The sequence below is a fragment of the Ooceraea biroi genome, chromosome 9 (assembly GCF_003672135.1).
Source record: "Ooceraea biroi isolate clonal line C1 chromosome 9, Obir_v5.4, whole genome shotgun sequence".
Classification (NCBI taxonomy): domain Eukaryota; kingdom Metazoa; phylum Arthropoda; class Insecta; order Hymenoptera; family Formicidae; genus Ooceraea; species Ooceraea biroi.
The window spans coordinates 12,617,977-12,638,451 of NC_039514.1; the positions used below are offsets into that span (position 1 = coordinate 12,617,977).

General features: G+C 44.0%; 2 protein-coding genes and 1 long non-coding RNA gene across 10 annotated transcripts; 2 read left to right on the forward strand and 1 right to left on the reverse strand.

The window, feature by feature from the left end:
* Positions 1-148: 148 nt before the first annotated feature.
* LOC105279523 lies at positions 149-2,075 on the forward strand. The gene is made up of 2 exons (XR_893954.3): positions 149-904; positions 1,043-2,075. It is a non-coding gene; the product is annotated as an uncharacterized LOC105279523 (long non-coding RNA).
* A 1,308-nt stretch (positions 2,076-3,383) lies between these two features.
* On the reverse strand, positions 3,384-10,013 carry LOC105279527 (inositol polyphosphate 5-phosphatase E). Of its 3 annotated transcripts, XM_011339371.3 has the most exons (6): positions 8,482-10,013; positions 7,106-7,324; positions 5,881-6,190; positions 5,235-5,794; positions 4,681-5,146; positions 3,447-4,589 (listed from the first exon to the last, which is right to left on the reverse strand). In XM_011339371.3, the coding sequence occupies exons 1-6, from the start codon at positions 8,975-8,977 to the stop codon at positions 4,475-4,477; spliced, it is 2,166 nt and encodes a 721-aa protein (XP_011337673.2). In that variant the 5' UTR covers positions 8,978-10,013; the 3' UTR covers positions 3,447-4,474. The 3 variants fall into 3 exon arrangements, with proteins under 3 accessions (XP_026828008.1, XP_011337673.2, XP_011337674.2); XM_026972207.1 differs by lacking the exon at positions 8,482-10,013 and having other exon boundaries at positions 3,384-4,589; positions 7,106-8,410; XM_011339372.3 differs by lacking the exon at positions 7,106-7,324 and having other exon boundaries at positions 8,482-10,011.
* A 651-nt stretch (positions 10,014-10,664) lies between these two features.
* LOC105279526 lies at positions 10,665-20,475 on the forward strand. Of its 6 annotated transcripts, none has more exons than XM_011339366.3 (8): positions 10,665-10,847; positions 13,637-13,735; positions 14,520-14,687; positions 14,767-15,963; positions 16,098-18,317; positions 18,424-18,605; positions 18,925-19,246; positions 19,360-20,452. In XM_011339366.3, the coding sequence occupies exons 1-8, from the start codon at positions 10,781-10,783 to the stop codon at positions 19,560-19,562; spliced, it is 4,458 nt and encodes a 1,485-aa protein (XP_011337668.2). In that variant the 5' UTR covers positions 10,665-10,780; the 3' UTR covers positions 19,563-20,452. The 6 variants fall into 6 exon arrangements, with proteins under 6 accessions (XP_011337668.2, XP_011337669.2, XP_011337671.2 ...); XM_011339369.3 differs by lacking the exon at positions 10,665-10,847 and adding an exon at positions 11,860-12,008 and having other exon boundaries at positions 13,616-13,873; positions 19,360-20,475; XM_011339370.3 differs by lacking the exon at positions 10,665-10,847 and adding an exon at positions 11,860-12,008 and having other exon boundaries at positions 13,637-13,873; positions 19,360-20,475.

A 20,475-nucleotide genomic window follows, 5' to 3' on the forward strand; every position in this document is an offset into this window, starting at 1 on the left:
GCAGCGGCGTTAGTGGCGGCGGCGGCGGCGACGGCCGTCTCGCCTCTGTTCCTGCGCCGCGCGCACCGACCTTCCCCCTCCCCCCCCTGCGGCACAGCCGATCCGCGAAGAAATGGTTCTCGCTGCGCGCTCGCTTCGCCGGCGCTCGGCGACGACGATCGCCGACGATATTATACCGAGAGGACGACGATCGCGGACGTCGCGCACTCGTTGCCCACTTCACGTTTATTTCACTTACGTCCCCTCGATTTCTACACCCCTCTCTCTCTCTTTCTCCGCGGTTGCTGCTCGGATCTCGATCCCGCTGATCCTCGATCGACTCGCTTGGAACTTCCGGCCGCGAGTGAATCCACCTTGCGCTTGTCCCGCTGGATAGGTTCCGCCTTTCCTCCTCGTCCTCTCTCTCTCCAGCGCTGGCTGGAAGTTACGCGAACAGCACGAATACGCGCCGGCCGATCCCGTACGTTCGCGATCGTTACTCGCGGATCTCTCTGTCACGCGAAAATAAACAAAATGGCGGCGAGTGCGGCGGCTCGGTCGCGCTCGCTACCAGCACGTCTCCCGCACGATCGTGCGACCGCCGCGGACAGTGCGACTGCATAGATGGTTCGATGCAACGCGACGGATTATCTGAAAGATGACCGATAAGCGTCGGAGGTTATCTCGCGTAGATAATATTTAGGATTTCTATTGCTTCATTATTGAAAAGAATTTTTCTTGCTACGGTTAACTTGCTTGGTGACAAAAGACACCAATTTTATTTGATGTATTTTTAATGTATATTTAATGCATATATTTAGTACTTATCTTGTATGGGAAAGACGTTGCCTCACATGAAGAGTTGTAAATAAATGACAAGATGAAAGTTTATAAACAATTCTGAACATTATATATATATATAGAGGTAACATTATTAAATTTAATTATAACTTTTTCTAATCGATTTCGATAATTATATCTTGATCGACTTTAATACTAAGAAGATTCGGTCCACTTGGGGCTACAAATGCTTCAGAATAATTTATCCTTTTTCTTCTTTCAGATGAAAAGAAGGATAGAAAGTGTTTTGAAGCGCTAAGTGGATCGCATCCCAAATAACATTTGTTCTTAGCGAAGTGGCAGAGCGGGAGAATTTAAAACGAATAAATTTGCGTTTTTCCTGGCAGACTAAAAATAATCCGGATGGAAGATATAAATATCTTGGCGACGAAACGTTTAAGTGTTTATTTAAACATATAAGCACACGTGAAACATAGTCGAGTACATGTAAATAGAATTCCTGTACGTTCGTTTCGGCGATTATAATAAAAATTCACTTTATCGAATTATTATTCCAGTAATATGTATGCAAACAAAACAAAAGTTGCGTTCTTCGTCAGTTTAGGATTTGTGTCGTGCCATATGTACGCTTCTGAGAGATCTGCGAGAGAGATAGGTAATCAGATATACCCTCTATTCCAATAATAGAATTGCTATGTACGCTCGAAAATGTATCACAGTAGAACAAGAGATTTAAGACGATGGCAAAAAGGGCAAACAGCATTACACAGCAGCTGATACACCATAAAAATTGAACTTGAATGTCTAAGAAAATCTTATAGCTTATATTAAACCAATTTTATTTAATAAGCACTTATTGATAATTATACTGAGAATAATATACGTACGGAATATCTTAATGATCGAAAACCATCGTAAAATTTAAAAAGAAAAGAAAATTTAATTTAAAAAATTACATTTTAAAAGAAGTTTATTTGCAGACAATAAATAATCATGCATATGCATGTTGCACATACATTTTACACTTCGTAATATTTTTGTTTTCTTATTCTTTCAAGTGGCATAACTGGTATAAAGTAAGATTTTTAAACGTGTTCAGCAAAAATGTATTGTTTGTTAAAATAATTTAATTTATGTAAAAACCTAAATTTAATTTATGTAAAAAATTAATTATTCAGATATTAATAATTGGAAATATTGGAATAATTGCAACCAAAATTATCCATTTTTACTGTAGAGCAGAAAAATCTGAGAATCAAATACAAATCAAATCTTAATAAAACTACAAGCACATAGTTCTCGAATACATGTATGTAACGATTTAGATAAGGCATGGTTAAGGCAACCTGCTCGGCAGACTCAAAGATCTAGATCTCAATGATTCTTAGTTTCACTTCATTGTAGAAGGCTCACAATCAGAATCAATATGCGAAGGATGTATTTAGGCACCTTTAGATTGGTAACCTGTCTGCGTAGTTACATAGGAGAAGTTATCACAAGTCGCTAAAGAGTACACACGCAAAATACCTACATAACGTCTCTATCAGAATACAGAGACACATCTCGAATTTGAGACTAATTCTTTGATTATTTATTCGAAACTGCGAACGCCCCGAGATTACCTTTGCACCTTTCAATATTTTACTCGCATATAATGACGTAATAAGAATACATACATAAATACTATGCATTTTAATAGCTAGTTGTAAAGTGCCTTTGAATCGCATCCTTCTTAAAATACTTGCAACTCAGTATCGCTTGTAACATGTACGTTCTATTTGTCTTTTCTTAACATATTATGTACGTTATACATCATATTTGTGTTTTCTTAACTATATTATGTCGTACAGTAAGTATATAACCACTTTCTTGTCTATGAAACATTTATATTCTGTAATATACTTAGTGGAACTTTTTAAGCGTATTAAACATCACTCCAAGCTGTAGCGGAGTCTAATTTTTAGATGTATAACGCATATCATTCATCAAAACATATATATATAATCATATTATTTTCCTATTATAATAATTTATGTATTGCTTCTTCATCAAGCAATAATTTCTGCTATTGTTCTTTTGTTAATTTTTACGTTAAGGATATTAACAGTCATCGGCATTAAATATGTAATACATTGTATTTTTATTTTATATATTAGATATAAAACTTTTGAAAATAAAACTTTTGGAATATAAAACGATCATAAAAAGTAACAATAAAATATATAAATTAACTATAAATATGAATAATAAAATCATAACATTATAACATTGTAATGAAATTAAAAATATAAATTTGTACTTAAAGAATTTAATCATTTTAATAGACTAATACAACGCAAAATATAAATAATGCAAATTAAAACAGAAATGAATTAATTAAAAATTATACGCTGACTACACAATGTATCACATGTTGTACATGTGTTTGTTTTACTACACATCTATTCTTCAATTATTCTATTACAATTCTTAAATATTGGATCTAATACCGGTACAAATATCTCATTTGTGCATATTTATTGTGTAGTAATATTGTATATTTGGGGTTTTTTATAATTAGCCATAATTTGCTATTATTATCAATGTCTGTTAGAAAATAATAAAAGTGATAGAATTTTATTATTAAGGAGCATTATCGCTTTTCCAAAATTATGTACTGTAGACTATTTTTCTTTGAAACGGATAACATGCCGCTATTCAAACTGACAATACTATTTAACAACTGCTTGCTAACATAATTATTGTATGCACAATACTTGAGAGAAAATATTCTATAGTTTTGAATTTTGCTCTGAGATTTGACACAAATGGATGGTCCCAATAAATAATATAAATAACTAGTAAACAAAAATATCATGTAAATCTTAGCGACTAATTCTAATATAATTCTTGATATTGTATGAGTGGCCTAGTAATTTGGCCTATGATCTACATTACATCTAAGTTGAACGTAAAATTGTATCACTAATTTGAAGTTAACAAAGCGTAGATTCAATACTTTAAAGGATACTGTACTTGATAAATATTGATTTATCGCTCCATTTATAGCGGCAATTGTTGCTAAGGTATGTCTTGATGCGTTCGTAAACTCATCTTACGAAACATTACGCATAAAGTCTTGTAATTTTTTTCAAATTTCTAAGATATTAATTAGTTTACTAAACTCTGCATATAAAGCAATACAAACCGCAAAAATTTATCTATCTAATAAATTTTACAGCGTTAGAAAGAACATTTTTACGGTTTTGTCAGTTTTTGGCATACCGAGAATGCCACCGAATCAAGCAATACTTTATTTCTTTCATAATACATGTGGCACGAGTCTAAAGTATACCAATGACACACTAGTATTTATAAAATCGTTATATCCTCATTTATAAATCACAAAACGAGCAATTTATTTGTTTCACTGTTTGACTAGACTTTTACGGTGTTCACTAGTATAATAGAGTAATCAGTTATACAAATATTTTACTAGAAAAATGTTTCCCATCACCGCTATAAAAAATGGACAGACTTAGTAGATACGTAAATTGTATAAAAGAAATGTAGTATCTATCATGAGAGTATAGATACAGTACGATACAGGCGATCGTTTTCTCATACCACTTGAGGTACGAAGAAACGGGCAAGTAGCTTATCTACAAATACATTACCACTCGTGCTGATGCGCTTGCGACGGTCTCGGGCCTCCTCATTGGATCGAACAAACTTTCGAAGTCCCAAGAGAGTCGTCCATCGCGGCCGCGCGCCTCCTAATGCCCTCCAGGTATACCTCGCGATTGAAGAGACCGGCGCCAAGCGGAATACTAAAAATAAACAGCAGCGCATATACAAATTACCGGTGCATGTATAGGTTTACTTAACGGACGCTCAATAAATATACCAGTAGACACGTACGTATCTATACCCGGTCGCAATGTAGTTTTGAAAACTCCCCAGACTGGCTTGTGATCCGAGGTACAAATACTAGGAACGGAGTCGTACACCAGGCATTCTATAACCCCGTCCTTGTGCGAACTAGCAGTCTCGTGACTGACGCGTCTGATGTAGCCTCTGGTGTGACCCTTCCCTTTAAAGAGGATCCTGTCCGTGTACGCGGGTGTGCGCTGCTTGTTGCTCGAGTCGAAATTCTGCGTTCCGGGATCGTACTTGTAGGTGGGCGGAAAAGTAATCGGAGCTTCCTCGAAACCGCGCAGCACGCCGTCGTTCAGGCTAGCCCTTAATTGATCCTTGTGCAAGTTAATCGGCGACTCCTGCGGAAAGCACGTGTTCGTGATCCACTCGATTATTTCTTCCCTCGGCTGCGCCAAGCGGAAGTTAAGATCCCCGCACCAGAACACGCAGTCGAAATTCTGCGTCACGTCTGAAACATGATATATTTTTTATGCCGTATTCCGTTGGTATGTTTGTTACATGCGATGGCAAAAGAATTATTAAAATGTCTTCGATACCTTTGCTTTTGTGTCTGATAGGTAGTTCTTTGGGCAGATCGAGGTTTCTGACAATTCTCTTTATATCGTTCACCCGTTCTTTTACTTTGTCCTGATGGGCGGTTAAGTGAGCGGTGACGAAAAGAAAGCTGGTGCCAAATATCATGAGTGCTATCGCTACCGCGCCCTTGGTTCTGAACGCCGTTCCAGTTCGCGTGGAAAAACTGTCCTCTTCCGGTATGGAGCAAAACCAAATCAGATCTCGCCTGAGGAATAACGCGAGATGAAGCGTGCCGAGGCTACTGCTAGTGAGTAGCACGTGCGAAGGACCGAGGGTCTCTTGCAGAGCCGCTTCCCATTCGTTACGTTCGGAGCACGACTCTTGCGTTCCTATGGCCAATAAGTCAGGTACGGTCTCTATGTCGGACGGCAACATGAAATCGTTTAGTTCCTTCGGCGGTGTCTGACCGTTCATGTTCCATGTACCGATGAAGATTTTAAATTCTCGATTCGGCAACACTTTCTCGAGTTCCACCGGCCCGAGTAAGGAATTGGCGGCAATTCGTCCGTGAAGGAAATTCCTACAGAATTTAATCATCAACGAATAAAGATAATAATAACAAAAAATAATAGATCCACCCAACATTTTTTTAAATAGAATATGTACCTCTCTCGTGCCTTCTGAGTGGGAATCAGATTAAGTACTTGTGCAGCAAGTAATGATTGTTTAGCTAAACTATCCATAGAAGCCCCTGTCATCTGGGAGAAGTAGCGATCCTTCTTTTTAGATAGAGCATCGTGTGACGTCGAGCGTGGCTTATTCTGGATCGGTGCACTTTTAATAGATTCCGGACTAGAATGCCTCATGGAATTCGTGGGTGAGTTCATCAAGTTATCCGCAGATCTCCTGTGTAGCAGCCTACGTCGCAATTGTCCAGATATACTCGGCGATAACGATCCGGAAGAGGAATTTTCACCTGAAACAATTGAGGAATGTGCACATTACGTACGCACGAGATTCTATCGATAGAAATCGTGCGTTTCACAGTAGCACCAAAAAAAGACATTATCCACATTATCTTGAAAGCAAAAAACATACTAAATTGAACAAATGCACTTCGTGCCCAGAAATCAGATTCAACGATATTATGGCATTCCGCTGTAATGAAACTAAATTGCTTCAATTGCCCTCTCAATTACACTCTCGGTACGTGCAGATTCGTAACATTATTATATAATATAATTATATTAATTTACTAACATTCATTTATTTAGCATAATTACAAGTATTCTTCCTGCGTATATGATTAAATGCGCACGTCATAAAAATTATTGAATTATTTGATTAATAGAGCAATTTGGAACTAGAACAGCCAATGCTATTGGAGTTTGAATCAATAACTTGTTTTGCTTGCTCCAAGATAATACTTGTGTTGTAGTAGATAATGTTGATAATGATTAGTTAGCAGATAATGATAATGTTCTAGTTCCAAAAGGTAGATGTACAAAAATTCGACCTCAAATATATATACATATCTTAGCATCTTACGTATTTCTCGATTAGAAAATAGATATATTTAATATAAACACAATTATAGCTGCGCACAAACAACATCACAGCATTAAACATATTACCTATTGCTCAATATGTATGTTTCTCTAATCTACTCTAGCATAAAATAATTATATATATATATATATATACACACACACACACATTTCTTCTCTTGATAAAGCTAATATACACACAAGTGTTTATCGTCAATCTTATAATGCTGACACAATGAAGAGAAAAATTGTTCTGATGATAAGAACAAAACGTAAAATACTAGCAGAAAACATAAGAATCAAATTTTAAGCAGCATATATAAGTTTCATATATCATTTTATACCTTCTTTCTCTGGTTTTTGGTCAGTATCATGATATTGAATCATACTGTAAACGTCTGTAGGATTGTAGAACTGCCGTTCCATTTCGAGGAAGAAGTAAGTGATATACTTCCCCTTGGTAAAGTACTCGTCCTTAAAGTATTGCAGAATTTTGTCAGACTTAAACGGACGATCAGTTTCATCTTCTGACGAATCATCCTCGAACGAATCTTCCGTCGAGTCTGCAGAGAAGTCACTATCTTCACTACTCTCTTGAGAAATTGCTTTTGTTTCTTTTACTACAAATTTGCGTGTATCACTCCTAATGCTAACATTATTAGAAGGTGGCAATAATATCGGAGTTTTGGAATTAGAACGCTCTGTTCCGCTATCAAACTGTAATTTATCGTTATCTCGTGAAGATAAACACGAAGTTGTATCATTTTTCTGTTCAAGAAAGGCAATTTTTGTACACATGTATCTGTCTGATCCTAATTTCGGATTTTCCCGCTCACTTTCTGTAACATTGTTCTTTTGCTGCTTTACGCTTTCATCATCTCTCACAATATTAGACTTGAAATTTTCACTTTTTACAGTAGTTACGTTCTTACAATTTCCTTGCACAGTGTCCGACAAATCTCTATCATTGTATTTTCCTTCTCTAGATAAATCGCCTTTCGTTGTCGTTGTTACGCAAATCTCACTTTTCTCGGTAGCTTGTGATACATTTTTATCAGAATCACGTGATATATTTTCCAAATTGTCGGTTGGTCTGTTATTAAACGTTTCTTCCTGTCTGTAAAACCCTGCCTGTTCCCCAAATTCGTCATCTTTCCCCTTAAACACATGTCGCAACTTGTTAAGAAACGAAGTTTTCCTTTTCTTTTTATTCGGATTTGACATTTTTTCAACGAATTTACACACGCACTTTCAATCAACCACAAGAAATACGTGCACGTGCTTCAAAGATAAGATGGTAACTGACTACTATTATTATCTCCACGTCCACAATTGCTTTACATCGATACACTGGACAAGTGTTGTGCTCTGCTATATACCTATGGCTTTAGAATGTTAAGTGGAGGGGATATGCAAGGTCATCTGATCATCATTCCAAACCACATTACACAATGCATGGAAAAGGAAATATTAAAACGTAGTAGCCGGATTTAGACATGAAATCATTTTCATGATGCTTTTTAGCATCTGAATGATCTTTTTTCTCCACATAAAATTTTATAAGGAAAACATAAGAAATTACTATTGTGGAGCTTATCAACCTGTTGCTTAATACCGTTAGTCATTTGAGAACGTTCATTCACAGATAACAAAAATTCTCAGTATCTATTAAGCTCATTAATAAACCTCGATTGTAATGAATGCGTGTTTCCCAACTTACCTTCTATGTAAGTACTATGACGCTGCTCCTTCCCCACCGCTACGTTATTCCTTCTGATCACGGTCTCTGATACCGCCTGAGTTGCCTCAGCTGCCTGATCGCTGCTTGCGGCATACGTTTCTTCCTTCTCGACCAGTACATCCGCCTGGCAGTCCCCATTGACGGAAGCCACCTCGGACTTCACCGAGGTACGGCTCAACGTCGTCGGGGAGAGTCTGCTGACAGTCAAGCTCTGGGGTGGTGTTCTGCTGCGCTCGGTCATGGCGCAACATAGGGACAGCTTGGTGCTGGTCTGCGATCCGTGCTGCGAGTTTTCTATCTTGAAATTCTTATTCGAGTCGCCGTCCTTGTACGACGGTTCCAGGCAGCCGACCTTGGTCTTCTTGTTCATGAGCATGCGACAGAGCGACTTCTTCTTCTGCTTCGATTTCGGGGAAACGTCTACCTTGGCGTTATTCGAAACGCTAGAAACGTCATTCCCCTTGCTCTGCTCCATAATACTTGCAGCTGGTGCATTTAGGGCGAGATCAATAATCTGTATTACACCCCTTACCTTATAGGAACGTTACAAAGATGCATTTGTCAGTCTGTCATGGCTTACGAGTGGCTCTCAATGAATTAAAAAAATATAATAATACATAATCTTTCTTGTTAGTGTATATCTGTGCAGTTACAAGTACATTTAACACTCGAGACGTCTTATATATATATCTCTCTATTTTTGATACGGCGTTCGTTATGTGTCACTCGCCTTTGCTATGTGTCAACGACCGTAATACTTGAACTCTCGTAGCATCAATCGTAATGTAATGCACTATGCGTATATCTTATCTTATGAATACTCATGATCCCAATTGGCATCAGCTTTGGTATCGGTTCCACTGCCAATCAGTCAGCTGTCACGGCGCTATACATATTACTCTGAGCATCCAATCTTGCGGGCTACTCTCATGGTGTGTAATTGCACTTAGAACCTGCAATAAATAATACTTTTGGAGTTTGGACTAGAATCAGGTGCAGCTCGCGACCACGAGCCTCGAGCTCGCCGAAGTCCCATTCGATCTGCACGCGTGCTGCCGGTGCAACCGCGTCGCCGTTTTTTAGACGCACGCGCGCCGACAAATCCGTTCGGCGAGTCGCGTCGAGCAAATACGTCGCTTCTCATTCAACATTTTTCGACCGATCGATCGAACGAACGAGTGATCGTTGCGCTTCGCACGTCGCCATGTAGCTTCACGGTCTCTTCGGGCCAAACGGCGTCGCGCGTTCCCCGCGATTCACTTCGCGGCTTACTTCACATGATTCGACTTGGCGGGATGTGCGACTAACGTCGCGTCGATAGGAACCGCGTCATTCACGGCCCGAAACCCGTAACGAACCAGCGGGATTCGATCGAGCGAGCAGCGAAGATCATGGGGTGACTTCGACCTCCATTGCCGTGGCATTATCGCACGCTCGAGAGTTGCCACGCGACGAGTGGCGACTACTTCATTCCTCTTTTTTTCCATCAACCTCCCGCCGTGAACGACGAGCCGCACGAGACACCGCGATCGCGTACGCGCGTTGCGCCATTCGCTCGGCGGCGACTTGCGCAGTCGTCGTGCCCGTCGAGCAGACGACGGCAGCCATTCGCCGAATTAACGATCGGCGGACTCGGCGGCTCGCTGCTCTCGCGTCCCAAAAAATGCTCGCGTTTCAGGAACAAAATGCCGCGACGGCGACGGTAATGACGGTAGATTTGCAAAATGTGAACGCGGCCGACGTTCGCGCGCCTAGACAGATCGAACTCGCGATCAACGAACGTGCAGCTGTCAAATCGAGCAGACGACAGTGGGCAGCCGCCATGTTAATCGTGCTCCGTTGCACCGCGCTAGAGTGTGCGCACCGCGAAACATACGATTCGACCGCCATATTTACTCTACCGATTAATTACGATTATGCCGGTAGTCGAATCCGTGGCCACCGAGGGTTGAATTGAGTTGATCGTTTATCATGTAACGTAATGGAAAACATAAAATTAAACAGAGGAGAGGCTCGACAGCGGATATCGATTATCGAGATCGTAAAGGTTTTAGTAAATTTGCTAATTTTTCTGATTCTCACTATATATCCTGCCGTCTTCGACGGCAGTGGTGACGCGCGTGGACCAAATATGGCGAAGGTGCCATCTATTACTTTTCCTATCTCATGACTCTATCGTGCGCATTATACGCACACGGTGTAGAACTTGGTCGGTTGGCGGGCTGCGTTACGGTAATATTTTGTTTACATCGGCCACGACCACGATCGCACTACGACGATGGCGACTAGGAGCATCCTCGACGAGAATGCGAACGAAGACTCGACTCGCGACCACAGGCATAAAGGTAGATCTCGCGATTTTAATTGTCAAACGTGCGTCGCGTCCGCGCGTAGGCGTTCCCGCGAAATTCTAGCTAAACAGCTGACGGACCGGCGGACGAACGTTGCCAAAGCGGCGGATGAGCGGACCGTGGAACCGCACCGAATTGCGTCGTGAGGTAGGATTGCCACGCTCGCGATGCGGCGAGTGTCGTCGTCCCGCAGGAAACGGCCGGTGCGAGACTCGGCAACGGTATCGCTCCGCGTCCGGAGAGCGCTCGAGAACGAGGGACAACAGCTGTCGTTACGCACGTGCACCCACATTCATGTCCTGCGCCCTTCGCGCAAACCCGCTGCGGTGGTCCGAATAATAATTTCGAAACAGCATCGAGAGTGGTGAGGGAGTGACCTTCGTTTCGTGCTCGATTAAGTATCGACGAAATCTCGGACAGTGGTACGCTCTTCGATATTTCGCGGTTTGCTGATCATCGCGAAAAGGCCGAGTTTTTGCAATAAAATTGATATCGCGAGGTAGAACTCTCGCTTTAATTTAATTTTCATTTAAATGGATATTCCGTTTCTCGAGAAAGAATTATTTGATTGGCAAGCGAGGACATGAAAATTCGCCGAGCGGCGTATCCTTTTCGAAATTGCAAGTACGGCGCGTTGCGAGAAACAAATGTGGTTGCACGAGCAGATAATTTCACAAGGTTCATCAAATGACAGTTTTTTAAGTTCCGGCGAGGAAATGCAACCTCGATCGCGGTGCGGTGCCAATCTGGAAAACGAGTTGCGAGACTCGTGACGAGAGTCGACGGTTACGACGCGTGACGTCGCGTGCGCGCACGAGTTTCAACTCGCATAACGAGTAAAGGAGCGCTTCGCGCAACGAGAATCGCTCTCCGTACCAGTATTTTCAAGAGAGCGGGACGAGCCACCGTCGATCTCGCGGGCGATCGACTGGGATCGATCTCCCGACCGCGGACCGCTCCCGTTGCATCGCGTTGGCTCTCCCGAAAACGGAAACGTGACTCGCGCCGCCGCCGCTAGATGTCGGGCCGGCATACGGCTGGCTCGCTGTGTAGACGGCCACCATTGTTGAAACACTGCTTTGGTTGATGCCCCGACGATTTTTGGGCCGAAATTCGCAAATTCGCCCGTGCCCACGGCGGAAGGGCCTCCTTGCGGTAGGTGCGCGCGAAGTCTGCTCTCGTGATCGCGGCCCGCGTACGTGTGCCGCGGCTACGGTGCCTCGTACCCTCGCTCGGGAACCGAACGGGCGAGCGAGGGCGACGACGGTCGCACGCGCGTCACGGTCGTCGTCGTCGCCGCCGTTGTCGCTCGCCGTCGCCGTCGTTATTGTTACTATCGTCATTATCATCGTCATTATCATCATTTTGTGATCGTCGGAGCACGGAGAGACGGCGAGTCCCAGCCGCCAGCCGGGAAATCCCGAGTGAAAATCGCTGTTGTGCCCGTTGACTCGCGCCAAGAGGAAGCGGGCGAAAGCCGCCGCGGTGTTACGTACGCGGGCTCCCGCTGCCCGACGGGGTGTCGGTTTCCCGTGCGTCGCGTCGCTGTGCGTCCGTGCGGACGCGCGCCCGACGTGCCGTGTGTCGGTGCGACGTTGGAGCGTGCGTGCGTGCCGCCGCCGGTGGCAACGCGACGCCGCGCGCGCGTACGTAACGTCCTCGCGCGGACTGCCGCCCGTCTACGCTGCTGCTGGCGCGTAGCGTGAAAAGTCGGCCGACCGGGCACGTCGATCGGTCGTTCCGACCGGACGCCGTGATACGCGCTCGCTCACGGCGTGCTCGTGCTGCTACTACGTGTGTGCGGTGCTTGTGAAATCGCGGCGCCGCGGTCGTCGCGCGCGCGTCGGGCCGGCACACGGCTGACACGCGGCTCGTCCGGAACGTCCATCGGCACGGGCACGGCCGCACGGTCGCCTCCTCCCTGCGTTGCGGGATTAAACCTCTCTCTCTCTCTGTCTCCCTCCCTCTCCCTTTCTCTTTCCTCTCCTCTCTCCCTCTTTCATCATTGTCCGTAAAACCTCCCTTCTCTTTCTTGCCCCTTCGAACCTCCACGCTCGCGCGTGCATAGGCGTTCGCGCGACGACGACGACGCCGTTATTGATGCGTGTAGCCACGCAGTGTACAGTGTGTACGCACATGAATGTACGACGATGTACAGTACGCGCGGGATAAACGCACGTACTCGCCGTCGTCGCTTGCCTCTCGCGCGCGTATCGTACGTGTCGTGCGCGCTGTACCTGCTCTCTCTCCCCCCTCCGCCCCCCTCTCTTTCTCGCTCCGTTCTCTCTCTTCCTCTCTCTTCCTCTTTCTCCCTCTCGCTCTATCTCTTGCTCGCACTCCCCAAACGGCGTGTGCGTGCGGTGCGTACTACCGGAATTCACAAAACGCACTCGCACTCCACGAGTTCGTAAACTCGACCTCGAGACGCCGATTTTCGATCGAAGCAGCGAGTGAGCCGCAATATTAAATCGAGTGTGCAATGTCGACGCCTCGCGAACGACAAAAACGACGGTGTTGAATTGGATTGATAACTGACCGATCGTTCGAACCGTTAGGGTAACGTTTCGTTTCGGAACGATCGCCCGTCTGTTGCGAAATTTTCTTCTCGTACTTCACGGTCTTCAAATGCTAACGGAATTTTATGTGTTCGTTCTTCCCATTTCTCCCTCTCCCTCCCTCTCATTCTTTCTCTTTCTGTGTTTAACCATAAGTGCGCCAACATTGATACCCCGACGATGATTATCGTGTTGTCCGTCTAACAGATACCGATGAATCTGCGACAGGTTGTTTACGCGCTTCTGCGACATCCGGAGAAGAAGTTTCCCGCGTGAACGGTTGCTGCGAAGTGCGCGGTGACGAGTCGCGAATGGACGCATCACGGAGTATGTTGCTCTTTTAGTGGTGGTCAGACTCGAGAGTGTGCCGACTAGTCGCGAAAGCACATTGTGGACGATAGCTGTTTGATAGTCAGTGTCAACGGGTCGTATGAATAAACGTGAAGCGAATGTTCTCGGCGGAAGGTAGAGGCGTGAAATATAAATTTCAGAATAAAAGAACGAAGAAAAAGCGTTATACATGTTTCTTACTAAATGCCCTTTTGCTCTCATATTTCGTTAGCGTCTAATACGTACATACGTGTTTGTGCATTGAAATATTTGCTTTCGCAGATAAGAATACAAACGTTTGCTGTGTTTTATTCATATGAGCCAATATCTTCTGTTGAAGTGTAAATTGGTTGCAAGTTTTATATTTCATTGTCTTATAGTTTACTTCACCGTTTATGACAATATCCTGTAAACAGATGTGATTGCTTTTCTCATTAAATTCCGCATAAAATTGTACTAGCATCGTTGTACAATAGATACGCAAAACCATTTCTGCTTTCTTATAAATAGAAAATGTAAATTTACGCATAGATTACAAAACATACACATTTCTTATTTCTTGCTTTATTTGCTAAGCTCTAAAGTAACATAAACATTGTATTACGTTATAATGCAACTTACATTAGCAACAAGCGACTTGTTTGAATCTGATAAATTATCTATAATTCTATGTGAACGTTATAAGAATTTAAGTTGAAAATTACGTTTAGCTTAAAAAAGTTCATATATTTATATTTCTACAAATGTAAAAGTAAAAATAATATATTTCCTATGATTGCAGAATCTCTGCGTACGCCTGAGTGTGTATCACAAGAAGAGAAGTTTGATAAGTTTCCAGATATAGGAAAATATTGTTTCTTCTCTAAAGATACAAATGACAAAGATAAAAATAATCCAGATCCTCAGTATGGTTTGAATGATCACGGCTCTCCTATTTCTCCCAGCAATGGTAAAAATATAATTATTATGTCATAAATGTGTTTTTGTACATGTATGTGTACATGTTCTTTATTCATTTTTATTTTCAGGGCTGTACACTTTGGCTGGTGCGCCACAATGGGCACTGTCAACGTCAAACAATCTCTTACACTGGCTTGATCTGCGAGCATTGCTAATACGAAGAAACTCTGCGTGGGACATATACAATTCACTTCGCGCAACAAAAGCTATCGAGGAATCTATCAGTCCATACTTAATTTACCCCAATTATTTGCAAACAGTACGACACGATGATAGGATAGTGGATCCTAATGTACTACCTAGTACAGTTAATGAATCACTATCCGGACAGACAGAAAAGCTGCAGGGGGAACAGAAAGATAGACTGGATAACAAGCGGAAGAGTTTCTACAAGGAGTCGGAGCTTGGCTTGTTAGATATCGATAAAACGATATTTAACCCACGTACACTCGCACATTCGTTTAAAAAAGATAAAAGCAAAATTTTATCCGAGTCGCAGAGAGGAATCTGTCAAGACGTAGATATTAGCCACTCCAGCTGCGTATCGAAGCATCGAATCGACGTGCGAGATATTGCCGAACAGAGAATCTCGTCAGACAGCATCGAGCACAGTAAAAAACCTGATGCCGATGATTACGCCACTTCTGCAGCACATAATAAGCCACTTAATTTAGTAATAAGCGTGAAGGAGAGCGCACGTCATACTTACAACGAGACGAAAGATCGGCATTCGTCAATCGTCGATGAAGGGACACGCTCGGTGGATCGTGCCATTCTAACACAAATAGATCATTCCCCCGATGTGCAAAGCAGTTACGACGCAAAGTACAAGAACATAGATTACGGTTTGTTGAAGCTTTCCGATTTGGATGAGTTGTCATGTAATTCGGACAGGGGTAAAGAACTGCTGGAGACTGTCAGCAAATTGCACACCGATAACAGCGAGTTGAACAGCACAGAAATTCTGCATAAATACGTGACGCATGTGTTACTTCCACATTTGAACGACGGGAAGCCGAAGGGAAGGTCAGCCTGGCCGCATCTACAGTCGAATGTCAAATGTAACAACATCAAGAAAGAAAGTTCCACCGAAGAAGAGGCACACAAGTCAGAAAGCACCGATCTGGTGTCCGCCTGCAACCCAACGTTAAGCAATTGGGCGTGTTTCGAGATGTCAGGACAGTATCCGGGTCATAGCCGACCACCGGTTGGCACACCTCCACCGCAGACTGTCTGGAATCATCTCACTATGACGCAGGGTCAAGGTAATTTTACATTATTTAAGCTTCATACTCGTTGCTCCAGTTTGTTTTTTAATGGTATTTTATATTAATCGTTTGATACGATTTTATATTAATTACCATAAATGATACGATAGATTAATGATGATCGCTTTCAGCTCTCAATATCCACCCGACGGCGTTGTCTGGCGCTGCATTGAGCCCAGCCGGGTTCTATACGCATCCATCGATGGCGCGGACGTCCCATCTACCAACTCAACTCACTCCGCAGCTGGCTCACACGCAAGCACCACCAACGTGGCACACGCCCACGGTTCCCTCGAAGAGTGTCACGTCGGCAAACGCTCCAGGCAATCCCCTGTTCAGTCTCCAAATGCTGGTGGATAATCGGCAAAATCAGAGTCAGTACAGGAATTCGCCGGGCTCGCAAAGCACGTTAGACCTCTCGTCTACGTCAGAGATTATTCCGGAGAACTATTCCCGATTACCTCAGGATATCCCGATAAGCTTGACCGCGAGGAACGTGGACAAAGGCAGTCGAAACGGGAACATAATCTCGCCGCCAATACCGCTGAACGGAGAGACCTCATCAGACAGTGGTATCAGTTCGTCTGTACCAACACCAAACTCTGTCAGCGAGCCGGTCTCGCTATCGACAAAGGAGGTCACCACTCCTAAGATAACGGTGAAAAACTTCGAGAGTAATCTAAAGGGAGTCGCGAATCTTCACGATAAGATTAAGGAAATGAATGTAGATAATTTTACGCAGAAAGTGATAAATTTGCCGCCTAGTGTGACAATAGAGAGGGTCGTCGCAGACAAGAAGGAGTCCGAAGCTCCTACCGCGAAAGTTAAGGACACGTTGAGTGTTATCGCGCAAGTGCCAAGGAACGTCTTACCTGTTATAGTCAATCTCACGTCCAAGATGGAGAAGGACGTCACGGATAGTCCTAAGAGAGAATCTTCGTCGGAGAGGGACCGGAAACACGAGGAAACGAGCGTGAGATCGCCCAAGAACTTGCCGAAGCGAGGTAAGAAGGGTGTCGATTCCCTTCTAGAGAAATTAGAAGGCGGCAACAAAAAACTTGGCACCGAAAATATCGGTTCTGTGATCGTGATGCCAGTAGAGGAGAAGGATACGTCCAGCGTCAAGAGTATGTCGCCGGAGAGGCAGAAGTCTAGATCGCCTAATCGGGAGGATGAGGTCGTGTCGCCGGCCTTCAGCAACGATGATTCGAACGATAACACGAAGCAGCGCAGAAAAAGAAAGCTGGAAAAACCCGTGAGGTTGAGCAAAGATTCGAAAACCGAGGTGGAGGACATGGAACTTGAGCCGACGGAACCCACGGAGCCGAGAACAATGAACCCGATATCGGAGGAGACGACTAGTTCCACGCCGGCGATCGACGTTAAGCCAGAGGAACAAACTGTCAGTGGGACGGAGAGAATATCAGACAAAGCAGTCGTGGCGGAGGAAAACGCGGAAGACGGATCGGAGGAGAATCAGCCGATCCGAAGGCGGAGAAGTAGCGAAGGTACCACGGCCAACAATTCGACACCGACGAATCAGAGGGTACGGAGAAAATCCAGTGACGATACGTCGTGCGAATTTGTGAAGGCGACCAGTCCGAAGAACGCGAGCAATACGCCAGCAGCGACGGCGGTTGTGGCGACGACGACAATGACCACAACGACGACGACGACGACAGCGACGTCGGCAAATCCTTTCAATCAGGTCGAGTCGGAATTGGCGAGGATGTTCGCCGGCATCGTCGAGGCGGACACAGATGTCAAAAAGGAAGAATCAAAAGCCGAACTCGCGATCGCAGTGATCCAGGACGATAGCGCCGCTGCGAAGCTCGAGAATAGTCTTGAGAATAGTATTCTGCCGACGATGACGGACTCGCAGAATTCGCAGACTAATCCGATCGACGTTTCTTCCACGGTAGACACAAAGCTGTCGTCGGGGAAGAAGAGTAAAAAGGGCAAGATGCAGGGTAGCAAAAGGAAAATCTGCAGGTCGTCGGAGAATATCTTTGGTGCGACAGGCGACTCGCCGTCGAAGGAGACAAAGAAAAGACGAACGTCCAAGGGCGCGAAGAAGCAGGATCAGGCGTCGAAGAAGGCGAAGAAAAACACCAAGGTCGACGGCTTGAGGGAGATGGCGTATGATTCCGGCTCGAACGCTAGTTCAATCAGGTCGCGGGGGCCGGTGGTTCACGTAGAGGGGCCGCGGGACAGTCCGTTGAGTATCCAAGTAGTGAATGCGCCGCGGGAGGAGGAGGAGGAGAAGAGCAAGGAAAAACGGAAAAGTGTCGGCAACGGGAACACAGGCCGAAGTAAGAGGCTCAGTCATCAAAACGATTTAGATTACAGGGGTACGTATGCGCGATGGGAAATTGTCTTCCGTTCTACGCTGTCCGATTAGTTGCATCATCCAGATACACTGAGCCGCGCTTTGTCGCTCACTCTTGCTGTTGGTAGGTAAAGTCAGTAGAGCGGGTCTCTTCAGTTCAACTTTGTCATCGCGATACGACGCGCACACCACGGACTCGACCTGGGTCTGCGTATTCTGCAAGCAAGGTCCCCATTCTGTTATACCCGGCGATCCATCCAGACCACATCCGAATCTGGCTGGGCCACACATCGCGACTGGAACATACACGGTATACATTCTCATCGAGTTAACTTTTATCGAGTACAGTGTGAACTTCGTATATACGCCGAATTTGTGTGGAGTAAACACTCGTATACATCCGCGTATCTCCATGATAACTTATATCTTTCTATATCCTTATCTCTATTGTATTGTATTTTTAAGATACCTTACCTGATCTGTCTTATCCGATTCTTACGTCATATTTACACGCGGGATTTTATATGACAGAACGATAAAATAAGTGCCTGAGAACGACAAACGGTTTAAAGCCAAACGGAACAGGTAAAAACATGCAGTGCGAATAATATCGTAAATGCATGCAACAGGTTCCAGCCGGCGTGTTAAGCGACTTATTCGGGCCGTACTTGATCGGCAAAGAACGCTTGGAGGACGGTATCCTGTCCGCCGATGAGCAAGAGATCACGACGGAACAGAAGAAAGGCGGGAAGAACAAGAGGAGCTTGAGGTACGCCGGTCTGGCCGATCAGTTCTCCGCGAAGATGAGCAAGAAGAAGCGAAACTCCGTCGAGAGTAACACAAACGCCATTTTTACGGGTATGACCTTACACCCCGGCGGGGAGGAGCAGCGATGGGAAGTGTGGCTTCACGAACAATGCGCGGTGTGGGCAGCCGGGGTTTACATGGCAGGTAAAGTCAAAGTGATAAGAATACGATGTAAGTGACGATGATCGAAAAAAATCATATTGTAGTATTGATTCACGAGCGATATGTAAGAATTAATAATTGCGGGTTTGCTGCAGGTGGCAGAGTGACGGGACTGCAAGAGGCGGTATGGGACGCCGCCAAGTCGGTGTGCGATTCCTGCGGGTTGACGGGTGCGAACATCGGCTGCGTGAAACGAGGCTGTAAGGCTGTTGCGCATTACCCGTGCGCGCTGACGAAAGGTTGGCACCTGGACACGCATCAGTATATACCCAAGTGCAACCTTCATCGGGTTACGTGAAACTCCGGTGAGTCTATGTGCGTAGGCTAATGTGGAGACACAGATCGTACTCGCATTATATCACTGAGATCCGGCTTTAATTAGATGCACATGAATAATGGGCAATAATGTGTAAGAGACTAAGTATGTAAATTCGATTTACGACTGAAGATAGCCTTACTAGTTGGTAAGGTATGCTCTAGTTAAACAAAGCGCAGGAGCAAAGCAACCTCACGTGCGACATGCAATCGTTAGCTACGCGAGATTTAACAAAGCTACATTGAGATTCCAACAGAGGCGCAACTAACTTCTTCCCTGAAATTTCATGAAACTGAACGGAACTGTTTACATGGTGAGGTGTTTTGTGATTACGCTTTGTAACATTCGACGCGTAAGTGTATCTGGAGCGTGAAAGTATAAGTGTAAAAGCAATTATGCTAATTTCTCCAGACATCAAACGTAGAATCAATATGCTCGAGAAAAATAATCTTCCAATGTACAAGATGTTTAAATGAGAACATCGTCTCTCTGAAAACAAAAAGGATAAAAGAAAATCAATCGTGAAACGAAAGTGGAAAAATAGAAAAATTTTTCTCGATAATTGAATTTAACTAATTTTCTTGGCCTGTGGCCTTGAATAGTGGCCTTTTCGACTAATATAAAAAAAGGAAGATTTTTGTTAATTTCGAATCTGTAGAGTAGACTGATCGCTATCGAGGAACAATGATAATCAAAAAAAGAGGAGATTTTTGCTTTTTTACTCGCATTTATGAGACCTTAAAACACTATAAATCTTTCTTAACATCATGTACGCAGGAATATACAAATAGGGCATATTGTACTGGACTTTATCAAACTTGAAAAATCTATCGAATTGTGACGGTCATAAAAATCGAATTGTAGAATCGAAATCGTGTATAAACGCAGTAAAAAA

Coding starts and splice junctions, on each gene's coding strand:
- LOC105279526 (XM_011339366.3), top strand. CDS start 10,781: ATGGCGACTAGGAGCATCCTCGACGAGAATGCGAACGAAGACTCGACT. Junction 10,848..13,636: donor TCGCGACCACAGGCATAAAG/GTAGATCTCGCG, acceptor AATCTGCGACAG/GTTGTTTACGCGCTTCTGCG. Junction 18,318..18,423: donor AAACGATTTAGATTACAGGG/GTACGTATGCGC, acceptor TGCTGTTGGTAG/GTAAAGTCAGTAGAGCGGGT.
- LOC105279527 (XM_026972207.1), bottom strand. CDS start 7,985: ATGTCAAATCCGAATAAAAAGAAAAGGAAAACTTCGTTTCTTAACAAG. Junction 5,147..5,234: donor TATCAGACACAAAAGCAAAG/GTATCGAAGACA, acceptor ATCATGTTTCAG/ACGTGACGCAGAATTTCGAC. Junction 4,590..4,680: donor TTGCGACCGGGTATAGATAC/GTACGTGTCTAC, acceptor GTTTATTTTTAG/TATTCCGCTTGGCGCCGGTC.